At 31.4% G+C, this 17,225-nt stretch overlaps 1 protein-coding gene across 1 annotated transcript in view; it reads left to right on the top strand.

Annotated features, from left to right (window-relative positions):
* Nucleotides 1–17,225, top strand: part of LOC131852471 (guanylate cyclase 32E-like) — a 153,081-nt gene that overhangs the window by 88,347 nt on the left and 47,509 nt on the right. The window contains exons 10-11 of the mRNA XM_059203136.1: nt 8,321–8,458; nt 12,047–12,307. Of these exons, the coding sequence (XP_059059119.1) occupies nt 8,321–8,458; nt 12,047–12,307 (399 nt within the window). The remainder of the gene's footprint in view (nt 1–8,320; nt 8,459–12,046; nt 12,308–17,225) is intronic.

Raw genomic sequence — 17,225 nt, forward strand, 5'->3', positions numbered from 1 at the left:
TAAAGATAAAGAAGCTTTTACTCTGCACTTATTTATTTTTTTATTATTATTAGTTGCACAATTTTGTTCATTTATATTTAATTTCATTTTCCCAGCGTCTCTAGTCCATATCTTTTCCTTTTTGGTTCCCTTGGATACCATTCAGTAACACGTGTTTTGTAGGTTTGCTGCGGATCATGTGGCCAGTCCCTCTCCAATTTTGTTGATCTATCCATACAAGATTGTCTGTTAAGTTTGTTTTTGCTCTTATATAAATTGAATGTCGGTATATTTTTTTAGTGTTATCTACTTTAAACAGGCTTATACCCTTTAAACCTGTTTAAAGTAGATAACACTAAAAAATATACCGACATTCAATTGCTTTGTACTTATGAGCACATTACCTCATCATCTGCTTCTTCCTTATCCTTTTTTTTTATTTTGGATCAGCGTAATATGTTTTTCTTAGATAACCTCATATCATTTAACATAGTATAAAACAAAGTCACTGTAGCTGTCTGTCCATCCCTATGTAAATCATTAAAGCTACGCAACGTATTTTCAAATGATTTTTAATAGATAGAGTGATTCAAGAGGAAATTTTAAATATATAATACATGTACACCCGTGCGAAGTTGTGGCAAGTAACTAGTCATTAATAAATCACTATTCTCTCAGATTTAACATGAAAATATCAGGCATCACATTTCTAATCACGGCCTTCTAATTTCTGCAAGTTTTTTTAATAGACAGAATAGATAGAGTGACTCAAGGGGAAGGTTTAAGCTGTATAACATTCCACTACTGAATAGTATAACCTATAGTCTACGCGGGCGAAGCCGCGGGCGGAAAGATAGTCATTAATAAATCACTCTTCTCTCAGATTTAACATGAAAATATCAGTCATCACATTTCTAATCAAGGCCCTCTAATTTCTGCATATCCCAAATAATCCCAAAGGAAAAGGGGACGCATGAATGAATCTAATAATAATTGTGGCAATGCTTTGTGACCTCGTGCGGATATTATTGCGTCAGTGATATAGCCCTTAATAGCAATAATAATGAAAGTTCAACTTAACAGAAGTGATGATTTTTTGTAAACAGAGAGTTTACGCAATATATATTTTTTTAATACATGTTTTTACATAAGTAGATATATGTACCAAAAATCAATGTGACACACTTCTATATTATAAATGTAGGAAAATACTAACCATCTCCTATATTAGCTAGACACCTTGCGAATCGCCTGTTAACTTTATTTTTCTATAATAAAAGTAGAGTAAGTTACTCCTTATTACATCAGCAACCTGCCAAAAAAAATCCCGTCAAAATCGGTCCAGCTATTTCAGAGATTACACGGAACAAACAGATAAACAGACAGTTCGTGTATGTACCGTATTTATATTCTTCTAAAAAACGGTTATTTCAATAATACATACAGACACTCCAATTTTATTTATATGTATAGATTCCGTATCGCTTTCCGTACTCTGTAATTTCACTGGCAGATCTCTACCCTAAACTGGAACAAAGCTAACAACGTAATTTGCTGACGGCAGAAATATATATGTAACCTTTGTCACAATCATCCACATAGACGTAGCCTGCATAAGGTCTAACCTGGTAAGTGTTCCTAAACAAAGAATTTTTATTAAATTTAACGAACTATAAGTACAGGTAATTATCGAATTATAATAATTTTGCTTTATAATATTTGATAAGCAATACCTTTGATATTACCTCTTAATCTTACCTTATAAAATATTGATTTGACATACTTTTACCTACTTTGACTGACTACGTTTTTATTTATGGTGCGATTAAATCGCTGTTTATTTTCATTGGCTACAGGAAGGTAAATCGGTAATACAATTTATAGACTCGAAAATATAACGACACACGGATATTTGTTTGAATAAAAATTTATAAGGAAGTATATGGTAATAAAATAGCGAAATATTCTCGCTTGACAAGAGGATTTGGACATATAAGGTGCGTATTTGCGCGATATTCTCTGAGGGTACAGAGAAAACTGCGACATATTTTCGTGAAGTTGTCTTCCTGAGAGTAATTGGAGTGAATATAAATGACGGTGGATATGTCACACGATACCGTCATCGTGCATGGTAGACAACTGATATATGCATATATTTACCAATCGAAGTTATGAATAAAAAGGATTGTGTTATCTCGTGAGGACTTCAAACCTGCACCCAACAAAGAGTTTCGCAGAAAACTGGATATATCTCAAGTTTAGCTCAAATATATGAATATATTAAACTTATGAATAGTAGATAACTGGTACAAATACTTAGATTTCTTTGTAAATATATAAATAATATGCATAGATAATATCCACACCGATACAAACAATCATACTCATGAATACAAATGTATGTACCGTGCGAGGAATTGAACTCGCAACCATCGGAAGTAAAGGAGTGTGCTAAACTATTAGACCACCGAGGTATAACTACTTCGTCTAATTATTAAAAAAAATGGTGTTCTTATTGTAACCATCAGTTAATACATAATACAAATCTGATTTCTTCTTAAAATATATGCTATTTAAATTTTGTTTTCCTAATATACTATTCAATTAAAATTAATGAATAATAATAATAAGCCATCGAAAAGCGCCATCTAGTTTCAAACTAAGCAGTGCAGGTGTCACATATATGTATACTAGAGAACTGATATAAATTCTTAAATATATTGATACATATATAATATACTAAAGAAACATCCAGACCAATACGAACAATCATACTCATGAATACAAATGTATGCACCGTGTGAGGAATCGAAACGAGTTTGTAAGTAAATTATTAATCGCTGATCAAGTTGGTATTAAATAGGCATATTATAATATATATTGTGGCACCAGTTACATTCTTAAGTCTATGCGAATATGTATTTACACGTATTTGTATTTGCTTACTAGTTGCAGAGTACCAATTGGATATTGAGCACGAATTTGAAATGGCATGTGCAATCCTGTAGTGCTAACTCAGTATTCCAGTCCAACTGTTTGTACGCACATTCCAATAGTAGTGGAATTAACTGGATTTAAACAAGATTCTGAATCAGTCAGAGAATCGTGCTTCCGCAAATTGCAAAATGCCACATCTGTTTGTTAGAAGACAAACAGATATGGTATTAGTTGGTAATATTAGAGAAACAAGACATGCAGTGTAAAACATAAAATTGTATTCAGTTCAAACAACCGTTACTAAGTAACTGACATTTATATATTTTTCGGTATATTAGATTATCCCATCAAAAACATAAATGTGAAATGATAGCCGAGTTTAATATTATGATATATACCTTGATTGTTGACTTCTACGACAAAAGAGAGGAGATCTAAATGGGTGCCAAGTTCAATGGTCTGTCCTGAAATGTATTTATAACAATATACAAGTATCATTTCTTCTTATAACTTAGGATAATATACTGTAGCCTAAGGTCTAACTTGGCCAGTTCTCATATACCAATTATTACTTTCGATTGCTAGTTACTACTAATATTAAAATAGGAACCGACAAGTAACATGTTTAGAACTTGCAAAGGTTACAGTATATTTCGTATATGAAAACTAGCCAAGACACGCGTATTTAATATCTGAAACTTCGTATTGACACGTTATAGTTCATAAAGACGATTATGTAACAAATTGACTGTTATCTATTGAATTCTCAAGAAAACAATTTGTTACCATTCTCGTTTCTCGTTTGTTTGTTCTCATTCTCGCGTTAACTATACATTCCTACTTCTAACTGTACTAAATTTATTATTATTTTTTGGTTTAAACTATTGTCTATACCATACGTATTTACTAAAATAATGTAATAATAATATAACCACAAATATGAATTTCGTAGCATAAATACCAACCTTATAGGTTAGTTCAACGTTTTATCGCACCGCTCCCACACGGCGCCGCGGCGCCCTATACCGATATGCCTATTATTTAATAATTATTTATAAAAATAATGATTTTACACTATCGATGTGCGCTAAATATTGAAACAATAATTAATACCAAATCTCAGTTAATAACATAATAAATACGAAATTCGACTATACTCCTAGTTATAAATACGAGTGTATTTTAGACAGAATCTAAATTATAGCAACTAGTGTTTACCGCTCAATGCAATATTTGAAGTTTGCTAGTTATCGACACTGATGTGAAGGGGTCAACGTTAATTGGTGGCTATCGACGTTTTCATAGAATTTTAGTATTCGTCCAGTATAAGTTGAAACAGAATCAATTAAAGTGAAAAATTGTAGTAAAATGATAACAATTTACCAGTTTCAGATTTTTTCCTTTATATTCACCTAATTACCTATCTGCATGCCAAATTTGAACTTCCTAGGTCATCTGGAAGTGGGTTATAATTTTGATCTATAGTTGATCAGTGATAAAAATGACGATTTTTGGACATTAATATCTAAATAACCGTTTGAGATATGTTTATGAAATTTGGAACACATATTTATCTCGCAAGTCTCAATATATGAACCAAATTTGACAGGTTTATGTGAAAGAGTTTTTGAGTTATGAGGGGGTCAAAAGTGGCTCCAAATGGTTCGTGTAAATATACACACGGTGCTGCTTGCCAGTTTACTTGAAACTCGGCTTGACACGCTTCCGCGTGTCTAGATAAACCTCAATAATAATGCATTGTATATATGTATTTAGTGCTATATATATTTATTATTAAAATCACTAGTACCCTGACAACTTAGGCGTGATGCCGGTTGGTCAGGGAGAGAAATCTACACATCAATCCACAATGCCTACAATATTCACAATTACCTATCTCTTATTTGTTTTTATAATAATATAAAACACTTCAACTTTTTCCCTCTAAACCTCCCGCTACCTCAGTTCAATCCACCCATCCATCTACTTGTCAATGTCACAAAGATTACTTTGGCTCTGGCCTCTGACGTTCCGTTTCAGGTTACATGATTATTGACTTTACGATTTTTAATTAATGGTGCGTCACACGATAGTTAACATTATGAATGGAGTGAGGATAATAAGAAGATCAGTTAGGTCAGTCAACCCATCGTGTCAAATTTACAAATACACTAGAAATTAACGTCTGGTTACATGGCAGCAATGTATGATAATGAGAGTAAATATTTTGATTAAATAAACGTGTCATATCTTAGAAAAAAAGAAATCAATTTTTGGGTACAAATCGACAAATTCATACTTTAACACGATACTAACAGAATTTTTAAGCGAGAATATATCGCTATTCGGTCTGTATTTTGCTTAGGTGTACTACCATATTTTGATTGATTATATAATTTAAGAAGAATATGAGATTAGTCTTTTACTAATTCTTCCCAAATTAACAGCCAAGATGAAACGAACGATTGAGTAAAACAAGTAATATAAAACTCATATACAAAAGTAACAGAAATTCTCCTATATAAGAAAATACATTTCTTCTAAACTTAGAAAGTAAAATAACATTGCATTTAGTGAAATGTAACTGCAAACATGTAACCAATAAAGCGGCAAAGCCAAAGGAACGCCAGGAAGTAACTTAAAGTCAAAATAAAGAAACCGTTTTAAAAATTGCTGTAGCGTATATGGAAATTTTACAATTTCCTCCTCTTTAAAGGATAGCAAAGTAAATCAGAAACACATTTCCAGCACATTACATGTTCAAATTGAAATATATTTCCATAGTTTATAAAGTGCACAGCTGGAAAATTAGTTTTATGCTCAAATATATTTTGTTCTCATTTATTCATTCATAATTTAAGGGCAATACTCTTATCACTTTCCACGATCTTCCATCATGCTCTTTAAATCGGCTCTAATATGGTTATCTGTGCTTATTTCAACAGGCATAGGGTTGACTTTAAGCATTCTACAGGAAATTATATGATTGTATTCTAAAAAATATTACTACGGGAATACGAACAAGAGCAGAGCAGAGCAGAATTGATGACTGATACTAAACTATATACCATAGAAATTTTAGTTTAATATTTAGTAAATTGTAATTCTTTACTGACTATTAAAATAATTTTAGTTGCTACATAATTTTATTTTTTGACATAATGTAATTATTGACTTAATAACTTTTATCTTACTAGCTGACCCGGCGTCCTTAATAGCAGAATAGATATTAAATAAACGAATAAATTAGGGAATCTACTGTTAGGCGTTACGAAGTACGCCGGGTCAGATAGTTTATAAAGAAAATGTGTTTGAGTTGTTTATGCAGTTGGAATGGTAAACAAGCTGACGGGCATCTGGTGGTAAGCAATAACCGTAGCCTATATACTTGAAGATCACTAACGTTATCATGTGACAGCACTCATACGATACCACTCATGAGTATTAAGATTTTTTTTTTATATCATAATTTGAGCGCGTTTGACCGCAATCTCACCTGATGTTAAAGATGTCAAACCTCTTACCCTTAAATTTCATTTCTGTTGATTGTAGTAGCTATAGTAAAAGCTCTGTCTTAGAAATTAATACTTTGTAATATTTAGATATTAAAAAAAAACTATATCTAAAAATTTATATAATCTTGACAACCAATCAGTTATGCCTATTCAAATCCACTATTTAGAACTGTATTTTTTTAATACCTATAAGAAATATACCTTTATGCGCACACAGGGCCATCTATTATATAGTAAATATATGCTAAATACTTGTATAATTGTGGACTTTTTTTAAATATATACAAGAAGGATATCTTTATGCGCACACAGGGCCGTCTATCATATCATTACATAGTATTAAACAAAGTCGCTGTTGCTGTCTGTCCGTCCGTATGTATGCTTAAATCTTTAAAACTATGCAACGGATTTTGAAGCGGTGATTTTTAACAGATAGAGTGATTTACGACACCCGTACGAGGCCGGGGTGGGTAACTAGTAGTAAATATATACTAAATGTATTACAACTGTACGATTGTAAAATTTTACATAGAATAAAATGTTTTTTTTTCTATAAGAAGTCCGATAATAAAACAATGTCCTTTGTCTACCGACACCGAATGAAAAACTACTTGATTCTATTTTCTGTTTATGTACGTGTACAGGAAATGCTCTATTACAGACTGCTAACTTGATTTACCTTCGAACTCTTCATCAGACATTCAGTTCGAATACCAAAGTTTTCTCTCGCTTTAATAAAATTACCCCACGAATTGAAAGTAAGGAAACGTTCATTCTCAGTTATTTTGCAGAATTTTCCAGTAGTTTAGACTCTATTGAAACGTCGCGCAATAGTAAATAAGCCAGTAATAAAGAATTTATAAAGTTACTAACCAGATATTCCTGTAGTTTCTTTGGAGGAAATGCAAGAATATCATGTATAGTATTAGTTAGGATTAGAATAGTCCAATCCTAACTATTATTATAAATTAACTTTGTTTGTTTGTTTCACTCTTTCACGTACTCTTCTTTCTTTACTCATTGTGGTTATTTTAATAACTAATAATGAAACTTGGCATTTAGGATGGATGGTAAAGAATAAATGTAAAGTAGCAAAATTAAATATAATTTATTTTATTTATTTACCATAAATAAAATAAGATAATACTAACTTTTGATGGCACATATACAGATAATATAGTATTTTATGAATTATTATTATTAGGAATTATTATTAGGTATACAGATGAGCAGATTGAGCTGAGTGTCTTGTCAGTTCTTCTCATCTCGAAAGCACTTCGAACTGACGGTAGATTTGACCTATCCTATATAATATAAGAGTTTGTAATAGACCTACATAAATATTTTGATATGATTTGACACAAATTTGTTATGAGATGATATCAATTAATTTAAAAGATTCAATTCTTTTGTATCTTTACATAGTATAAAACAAAGTCTCCGCCGCTGTCTGTTCGTTTATATCTTTTATTATCTTTTAAATTACGCAACTGATTTTAATGTAGTTTTCAGCAGTAGATACAGTGATTCAAGATGAAGGTTTATATGTATAATACACGTGTGTTATAGTACAGAACAAGCCAAGAAATTCAAAGATTTGTAATTCACCATGTGATGCCTGTTGGGTCGCTAATTATATTTAAATTGGCAACTTCTTCTGTACAAACTTCCATCTTTTAATTCACCCCCTTTCAGACTATTCTTTGAGACAAAAGGTATCCGTTCTCGTTATCTATCTTCATGCCAAATTTCATTTAAATCCGTTCAGAAGTTTCGTCGTAAAAAGGTAACAAACACAGAGACAAATACACTTAAAGAAAGAAACTTTTATATTTATAATATTAGAATGGTAGTATGTATAAATATGAAGATTAATTTCTACTTATCAGGTCTACATGGACACGGCTGGTGATGCAGAAGGCAACTTCACGGTGATCGGTTTGGTGGAAGATGCTACTGCCCCAGGAGGCTGGAGCGCCCAACCTGTCGCCACGTTCCATTACGCAAACTCATCTGATCTATTGCCGGTAACTATTTATTTTATACCACGATGGTTGCAATCAAGCATACGGCCAATGTGATGTTTTTATTGGATAGAGGGTGTTGATAATATTGGCTGGAAGGGTTTAGACATTTTATATATATTTTGACATAAATTCGAAATATTCTTACTTCATTGCTCTCAATCTTTCTAACAGCAAACAAACTTGCGGCTCACCTGATGGCAAGTGATCACCGCCGCCCATTAGCACTCGGAACATCAGGGAAAATATTGATTACTAGCTGTGCCCGCGATTTCACCTGCATGAAATTTATAGCCTATATGTTATTCTGATATGTAAGCTATATTACTGTAAAGTTTAATCAAAATCCGTTCAGTAGTTTTTGCGTGAAAGAGTAACAAACATCCATGGATACTCACAAACTTTCGCGTTTATAATATTAATAAGATATTAAAACTTGAATTTAAAAGAAGATTAATGAATCAAAATTATCAAAGACATAGGATAAAATAATGCAGAAGAATCTTTACATATATGAAGAGGGTTGAAAACTAAAAACCATTACCAATAATGTAGTAATTGCTTTTTCATTTCATTTACAATTTCAACTCTAAACTTATTGGCATAAAAACAGATTTTTATTAAACATCTAAATATGCGAGGCTGTCAGTGCCTCGTCTTGGTCTACAGACAGTCTCATTACATGTTGTCATATTCATATACGATGGTTAGGTACAAAGCAATGATATTGCCCTATTTCCTGTTTTTTTCTCTATATTCTGGATATACTCCTATATATGGCAGCATTTCACGTTATTTCGAATTATATATCAAACATTTTATTTATTCCTTTCCTATTATATTACTATTCATATTTTTTTTTAACATCTTGAAAATTATACATATAAATATAATTGGAGTGTCTGTTTGTAATATTGAAATACCAGTTCTTTACTAATTGCATATGAATATAAATAGATATACACCAAATATACATTACCTGCACCAAATTACAATAACATACACCAAAATAATATTTTTTACAATTTTTGTCTGTCTGTCTGTTTGTTTCGTTTAATCTCTGAAATGACTGGACCGATGTTGACGGGACTTTTTTTGGCAGGTAGCTGATATAATAAGAGGTGGCTTAGGCTACTTTTATTTTAGAATAATAAAGTTAAATTCCACGCGGACGAAGTCGTGTGTACAGCTAGTATAATAATATAAGACAATTGAACGGAATCTGTACAGTAAGAAAGGAAAACCTATGTTACAGTATTTAGACAGTTCAGAACTTGGAATAGAATAAAATAATATTTACTTAAAGTATTAGAAATAATAGAAATAGAAATAATCTTTATTCAATATATATGTATATTTTAATATGCACAATTTTTTATTCTACAACTCATTCGAAAAGCAGATTTATCTCAAGAATAATGTGCAAGTAATTTGCGTGTTGGAATTTCGTGTAAATATAAACTGCCTGATATAATCTTATAGTGTTTTTATATTTGAGCCTATAGTATTAGTGCTGGTTGGTAGTTTGTATTCACACGTTTCGACTTGTAAAATGTGAACTTACAAGGATTGTTTAAAAGAACAACACACAAGTTTCTTGCTTATTCTTCTTGTGATGAGACAGATTTCTAAATAAGCGGTAGATTTAAAAATAATTTTTGACTATTCAAAAGTGCTTAAATTAAGTTTATTTGAATAAATGATTTTCTATTCTATTCTATTCCAAATAGCAATGTTGACATACATAAATAAATGGTACTTGAGTAACAAAATAAATCAGTCATAGTTATCAGAGCACTGCGCAGTAAGTTGCAATGCTTTGTGTTAATTAAGTTTCGAGTTCCAATGTTTATCTGTATAATTTTGGAATAACTTTGTTGTTTGGTTTCGAATACCATGCATATTCTATAGAGATAGGAAAATCTTTATAACTTCTAGCGACGCGTGTAGAGTAAGTCAAAGCTAGGGTACCCGTTCAAGTTGCTTCTAGTTTCTGACTGCGGAAAGTAATTTTCTTACACGCTACTTTTGAACTTCACGGGTTTCTCAGTAGTTTCAACTAACTGGTTTTGAACATAAGAAATTATGAAAGGTTTATTTATTCAAAAAAAATATATATTTAAGTACATATTTATATTAGTTGTTTAGTATTTCTAGCGTGATGATATATACTTTATTCTTTTATTTACGGTGCTTTCTGGATATAAAAATGGGTATATATGTAAGAAGTATAATATATACTTAACAAATATCATGCTCACTTCAGATAACAGGCAGTATTGTAATCCGTTGACCCTAATTTATTTATTTATTTAGGACAACTAACAGAGTGTACACCCTTAATATTATGTATGTATTTACAAACATTCTCAGCATACCGGCTCTCAACTCGTAGTTTTTACACTCGCCGAATTTTAACTCTGGTTCTATTTAAACGGTTTAAATTTTAGTATATTAATAACTTAGCAAGACTTAACGAATCTAGACGCGGGAGCGCGTCAAAGCCAAGTTCAAGTAAAAGAAATGGCGAGCAGCACCGTGTGTAGTTTTACACGAACCATTTGGAGCCACTTTTGACCCCCTCATAACTCAAAAACTCTTTCACATAAACCTGTCAAATTGCAAAAATATGAAAACTAGCCAAGTCTGACCTTAGGCTACAATATATTATACTAAGTTATAAGTAGAAAAGATATTTTATATTTTTATAAATAAATTTCAGAACTGAGCATTGAACTTGGCATACATTTAGATCTCATTTATTTTGTCGTTGAAGTCAACAATCAAGGCATAATATGGAACTTGGCTAAGATTTCACATTTATGTATGTTTTTGATGGGATACCTTACATATAGTTACAGATAGTGATAGTATACAGATAGTGATCAATTGTTACAAGCACGCCTCCTTTGTCTTTTTCTATATACACCATCACTGGAATAAATTTGATAGCCACAGCAAAGTACACACTGTATCACTCATGATTTTTATTAATTTTAGATTTTGTGATTCATTCATTTGATTAAGATATAACTATAAAAACAGGTTAATTTATTTATATATTATTTCCAGAATCATTGGGTTCGTAAGTGTAGTGATGTCCAGTGCCAGGAGTGGACAATCCGACTCTCTGACTTTTTGTGACATCCAGCTTTATTCTTATTTTAAATATTAGCTGATTTTGCGACTTGGTCCGCGTGGAATTTAACTTTATTTTTCTAAAATAAAAGTAGCCTAAGTTACTTCTTATTATATCAGCTACCTGCCAAAAAAAGTCCCGTCAACATCGGTCAAGCCATTTCAGAGATTAGCCGAAACAAACAGACAGACAGACAAAAATTATAAAAAATGTTATTTTGGTATATGTACCGTATTTATATTAATATGCATGTAGTAAAAAACTATTGTTTCAATATTCCAAACAGACACTCCAATTATATTTATCTGTATAGATAGATATATAGCTGTATATCACTAGACTCAACTGGAAATTTATATGAGTTACTTATGGTACCACTGTGTTAAGTCAATACAACCTTTGTCACAATAGGCAGTTAGTTCATATTTCTTCAAAAGCTAGTTCTTTTACAGGAACTAGTTGGAGGCAATACAATAGCCTGGATTGGAGGCAGACCGCCTGTCGCTGAGCCGGCTTGTGGATTCAATGGCTCCAAGTGCTCCCTGCCTCACGACCCTGGGGTACTGTCGGCGGCTGCGGCGGCCGCTGCAGCAGCTATCCTGGCGGCTGCCTTGCTGTTCCGTCATTATAGATACGAGCAGAAGTTGGCTTCAGTGCTGTGGAGAATTGAGGCAAAGGACCTGACTTTTATATCTGCTTGCAACACGAATAAGGTGAGTCTTTTGATTTGTTAGTTCTAGAATAAGAGGCACGGGTAATTTTGATACAATCCATAATTGAAATAGATGTATCCTTATTACATGTTGTTGTTTATAATATAACTGTCATTATTACTTTAATATTTTTTTTAAATAATGCTATATTATAGAAAACACTTGCAGTTTACTGCAGCTCTACGAACCGGTTTATTTCGCATGGAAGCTTCAAGAAATCCTATCTTAGTGTTTCGAATGCCCCTGTACTTATAAAATGAACAAACATTTAAAAAGTCAAATAATGAAATGTTTAGCCCGTATTGATAAGAATATTGTGACGTAATCTGCTGTTATATTTCACATACCTACAGTAAAACACATACAAACTGCAGTGTAATTCGCGGCTTTGATGTCAAAGTATCATTAACTTGTATCTTGTATTGTGTATAAAATCTATGTTCATCGTTTGAGGTCTCTATACTTATAGTAAGTTAGGATGATTTTATGACTAAATCTAGATTTCTTATTTAATTAAGTATGTTCATTGGTATGTTCATTACGATAATAACTCATTTTTATCAAAGTGCACGTACTAATTTACATATTAGTTGTATTATGAACTCGTGTAACATGAAGGTACTTTGAGAATAAAGTAACTACAAATGGGCTCTTTGTGGGCGAAGCTACGGAAATTATATATTTACTCGTTTATTTTAGTTTGATGGGTAATAAAGTCTGTAAGTTATAGAAGCTATTTATTTTAAAGTATATAGAAATGTACTTATGACGCCAGCAGTGAGCGCTAGAGACGACATAATACTTCCCTCTCTTTCTCACATATACTAAAATACATATATAGTATAAAATCGAAAGTTTATAGAAATAGTATATATGGCGCAGTATATTCTAGATATGCTATATATAATACTTCCCTCTCTTTCTCACATATACTACTTATATATAAAATCAGTTTCGAAGCACGCAGACTAAAGTCGTATCCATCAGGCAGGAGTTAACCTTCAGCCGGTCCATAAGCCTGTGCGTTTGGAGTGCTTTCTGCGCTCGCCCCCATATCTCCAGGTAAAGCTGTAAAGACCAGCTGCGGCCAATAGCATTGTAATAATTCGAAAAAAAAAAGATTGTATGCTTGTCTTTTATTAGTGGGTGAAAATGGAATGATGCACCCGCCTGCGCTAACAGTATACGTTGTTTGACTTTTACCTATCCACGATTGAACAAATATTGTTGAAATTTAAAGTAAAAATAGATTTTACGCATTACGAGGATCGATCATTCATCTACAAAAACTAAGTCGTGAGTTTTAGTTAGTTATCAAACAAATAAAAAAGTATTTTGTTGCCATAACTCTATTTGTTTTTAGGATAAGTTATTTAAATTTATCTAAATTAATATTTTGTTTGAATAATAAGATTTTTTATAGTTAAAATAAAGTATAATATATATAAATAATTGTATATTTGTTTTTTTATTCTTTTAAAATACGAGAGAAGAGATCAGCACCTTTATTGCTTTTCTTTACATTACATTTCTCCTCTTTAGTCTCTTGAGCATGTGAGAAGGCTACAAGAGCTGTGTTGCCAATGTATTAGGATGGATAGAGATTCGGTCTGTATATTTTCAATTATACCGTTTTATTTTATCATGAATTGTTGAAAATATTAATGTTTAATTAATATAATCTGTTGACAGAATCTTATCTAAGCTAAATATTACCAAATACAGGAACGCCATTTTAACAAAATACTTTATTTCCTTTATGAAATGTTTCGAATTATTCCTATAGAGAGAAGGGTCGAAAAAAGTTAAGGAATTATCTCTTCTATATTTATTCTAGAGAAATTTGGAGACTCATGAATTCCAACAATAAATATTTCACCAATATTTTATTATTTGTTTCTATGTTATCAATGAGGAGTAGATCATCTCTAGAATACAAAAACTTTTTAATAACTTATTCAGTTTATTATATACAATTTCCGCATACAGCTCAGTATAAACACCATTTCCTTTTATGAGGAGAAATTTTACATATTGGTACTTTAGTCGGGTCTCGTCTCTCAAATATGAAAAGAAAAAACTCACTTTCTTTTAATATTACTTAGAATTGTCCTTGAATGTATTATCATGGAAATTTCCTTAGGTACGTCATTTTAAGACCTAGTGTAGTATTAGTTGCTACATGAGTAGCATCTAGCGTGATAAATACTCACAAACTATTCTCAATGGATATACGATATTTGGAGTATTTTATGGCAGTTTCTGGACAGGATATAGGATATGGAAATTTAAATTTAACAAGATAAACAACTATTTTATATACATACCATCTAGCTCAGCTCAGATGACAAGCAGTTATGTCCCATCGGCCGTACTTTATTTATTCATTTGTTTAGGATAGTTATACCAACAATGCATACACCTTTAACAACATAGGATACGTGTTAATAAAATACAATTTAAAGTGCTGTTTTCCTTTTTGCTTCACTTTCCATATAAGCTAGCAGGACATTCATATGTATGTACATATATCCGTTTAACATTTTGAGCATACTATGTAAAATTTTAATATACTTTTATTAAAAGTTATGTTGATTTTTGCGCTATAACGATTACCGTGCATAATTATAAATATGTATATATATATATATATATATACATTCTATAATAATAATATATATACATAGTTTTGGGAATAATAGAATTTTAGAATGCTTTATAATTTCTAAAATACAGGACAGAATAAATGACATTTCACTTCGTTATATATCTAGTCGTTGTAAATATGTGCCATATTGTTTGTGTCAAGTTTGTCCTGTAGAAATAATCTTTATTAGAATAAAGATTGAATAAAGAGTCCTGTAGAAATAATCTTTATTCAATCTTTATTAGAATAAAGATTATTTCTACAGGTTAAACTTGACACAGACAATATGACAGAAATTTTCCACGACTAGATATATAACGAAGAGAAATGTCAGATAAATACAATATCTCTCTTATATAAAACTAACTGTTACCTGCAATTTCATCCAAGTGGAATTAAAATAAACAAATTTTTAATATAAATATAGCTTCTCTTACGCCTTAATATCGTTATATTTATAAAAAGAACTCTATGAAGTACATAGAGTCGGTGTCATTTTAAAGAAATTTTAATTTAGTGAGACATACAACTACCTACTTAAACTGGAATTTTGTAGATCTCAAATAACGAGAAGTATTGCATTCCGTCGTTTTTACCTTTAGCAGCGATTTTAGAGAATTACATTTTTTACACTCTAGAACAATAGAAAAGTCGAGTCAAATGGAACAATATATGAAATTTCTCATTTCAACATCATTATAAATTTGTCTATGCTCGAGAATGTAAAGCGTCCGTTTGCCTGGCATAGACAAAGGAATTATTGTCTTTCTGAAGAGCAAGCAGTATCTAACAGAGCATAAACTGTTTTATGATATATTATAATTTTGAATTGCACTATGAACGATGTAAGTTGAAGAATGCGTCGTTGACTAACGCACGAGTGAACTTGAACTGAAATAAACAGCATGGTACATAATCTATTTAAATTGTATACATAACATATTTTAAAATAAATCCAATAGTTAACTTCGTACTAGTTTTATCCTATGGTACTGCCTGCATGAGACAGTCGATGTCACCTTTCTATAGGTGTTAGAATATTAAAACTCAGTTAAGTAACTTTATCATTATTATTTACAAATGTTTGGTTGTTAAATAGGCAACGATAATGCCGCTCATTGTTACCTCTGTCGTTTTCATTCCATTTCGTTACTGTATCTCACTGTAATTGTTTTTATTTTATTTTTAATTTTTGTATATATATTATTTAGTGTAACATAGGCTGTACCTTTTTCATGCAAACGTCAGGACGCACTTAGTCATCCATAAAAATACTGAATACTGGTCTAATATATACCTTAATATTATTGAAAGTTTCCCTTCCCTTTCGTCCACAATATGACCACTCTCCCCGGCCGATATTAGAGTAGAAAATTCAGAACAGTACTTAGTATAATGGGAAGGATACAAGGGCCTCAAGCGTTGGAAAAAAGTAAATTGCGGTAGGTTGGAACCAAACACTCCGCGGACAATGGCCGAAATTCGTAATGGCGGAGTTAACGGGGTACTTGTTTGTAAAATATTTGTATATAATACCTACGTGATGTGAAAGTCCAATGGGCAACTTTATATACAGATACAAAGTACACTCAATTGTATAAATAAGTAGATTCAGCTAGATTTAACCACATTAAAACTTTATTGACTGGTCCTATAAAATCTTTGTATAAGGCATATCCAGCAGTTCTTTTTAAACACTCCCTCTCATAGAGAATGTAGACAATGGACAATTCTAAGCGTAGATACACTCAGTTGTATAAATAAGTAGATGTAATTTCTTTTAATCTGCATTAATATTTTATTAAATAATCATATGAAATTATTATAATGGATCTCGAGCAGATTCAAAATATAAAATTAGATTTTTTAAATTTTGATATTTGAATAAAATCTTTTTCTAAGGCATCCCGAGCAGATTTTCTTCTTTCATCCCTAAAATGCATTAAATTGCATGTATATCTCTTATCTTCTAATTGATGGTCGCATTGGTCTACCGGTTGAACCGCTTTACCTCCGTAGGTCCGGGATCGATTACTTGCACATTATCTTATTTTCTATATATGTTAAGTATGCATTTATATAAAATGTATCTAAGTATATCTATCAGTCGTCTAAAACACTCTGCTTAGCTAGAGACTAGATAAAGAGCTATGTAAATTGTCTGGGTTATTATTATTAAAGGATTATATAGAAAATCTTTGTTTAAATAATCTAATGCAGCTAACAAAGCAAGCAGCTTGGCGGTTGAAATACGCTGACCCAGCTGATTTA

The sequence above is a fragment of the Achroia grisella genome, unplaced genomic scaffold (assembly GCF_030625045.1).
Source record: "Achroia grisella isolate CSIRO2021 unplaced genomic scaffold, CSIRO_AGI_Agris_v1 utg853, whole genome shotgun sequence".
NCBI classification, from domain to species: domain Eukaryota; kingdom Metazoa; phylum Arthropoda; class Insecta; order Lepidoptera; family Pyralidae; genus Achroia; species Achroia grisella.